Source organism: Eimeria mitis, genomic scaffold (genome assembly GCF_000499745.2).
Source record: "Eimeria mitis Houghton genomic scaffold, Emh_scaff2075, whole genome shotgun sequence".
Classification (NCBI taxonomy): Eukaryota; Apicomplexa; class Conoidasida; order Eucoccidiorida; family Eimeriidae; genus Eimeria; species Eimeria mitis.
Genome location: NW_013570398.1, coordinates 625 through 1,252, shown reverse-complemented (window position 1 = coordinate 1,252; position 628 = coordinate 625). Strand labels below are relative to the sequence as shown.

At 53.5% G+C, this 628-nt stretch overlaps 1 protein-coding gene across 1 annotated transcript in view; it reads right to left on the bottom strand.

Moving 5' to 3' along the window:
- The window catches only part of EMH_0048250 (uncharacterized protein), a gene marked incomplete at both ends in the record, with an annotated part of 1,986 nt that extends 1,690 nt beyond the window's left edge, over window positions 1-296 (bottom strand). The window contains 2 exons of the mRNA XM_013496382.1: window positions 88-143; window positions 253-296. Of these exons, the coding sequence (XP_013351836.1) occupies window positions 88-143; window positions 253-296 (100 nt within the window). The remainder of the gene's footprint in view (window positions 1-87; window positions 144-252) is intronic.
- Window positions 297-628: the final 332 nt, after the last annotated feature.

Here is a 628-nt window from a genome sequence, read left to right as displayed (position 1 = left end):
CTGCTGCTGCTGCTGCTGCTGCTGCTGCTGCTGCTGCTAGCCCCCTCAGAGGAACATACTGCAGCACCTCAGGGGGGCCCCCCTCACCCTGGGGGGGCCCCTCTTCTAGGGGGCCCCCCTCTTGGGGGCTCCCCTTAGTTAAGCTGCAGCAGCAGGAAGCACGAAGGGGTACGTGCAGCAGCAGCAGAAGCAGCAGCAGCAGCAGCAGCAGCAGTAGGGGGCCCCTCATGTCTTGGGGGGCCCCCAGAGGACCTGCTACGATCGATGGGGGCCCCCTGCTGCAGCTGCTGCGGCATAACGAGCTGCCTATACACTCGAGACCCTTGCTGGGGGCCCCCGTACCCTATTTTCCCTTTCTTTTTGTTTTTTTTTGTTGTATTTGTTGTTTTTAATTTATTTTTTATTTGTTTTTTTGTTTATTCCTACAGAAAGAACAGAAAAAAAGAGGAGGGGGGGCCCCCCTTTCGTACCCTACCGGACTGGACTTCGATTCAAGGGGGCCCCCCGTACACCTAAACCCTAAACCCTAAACCCTAAACCCTAAACCCTAGAGTATAAACCTTTTGGGTTTTTTGTTTTAGTGTGTTTTGTTTCGTGTCGTCGATTTGGCTTTAATTTGTTGATTAGG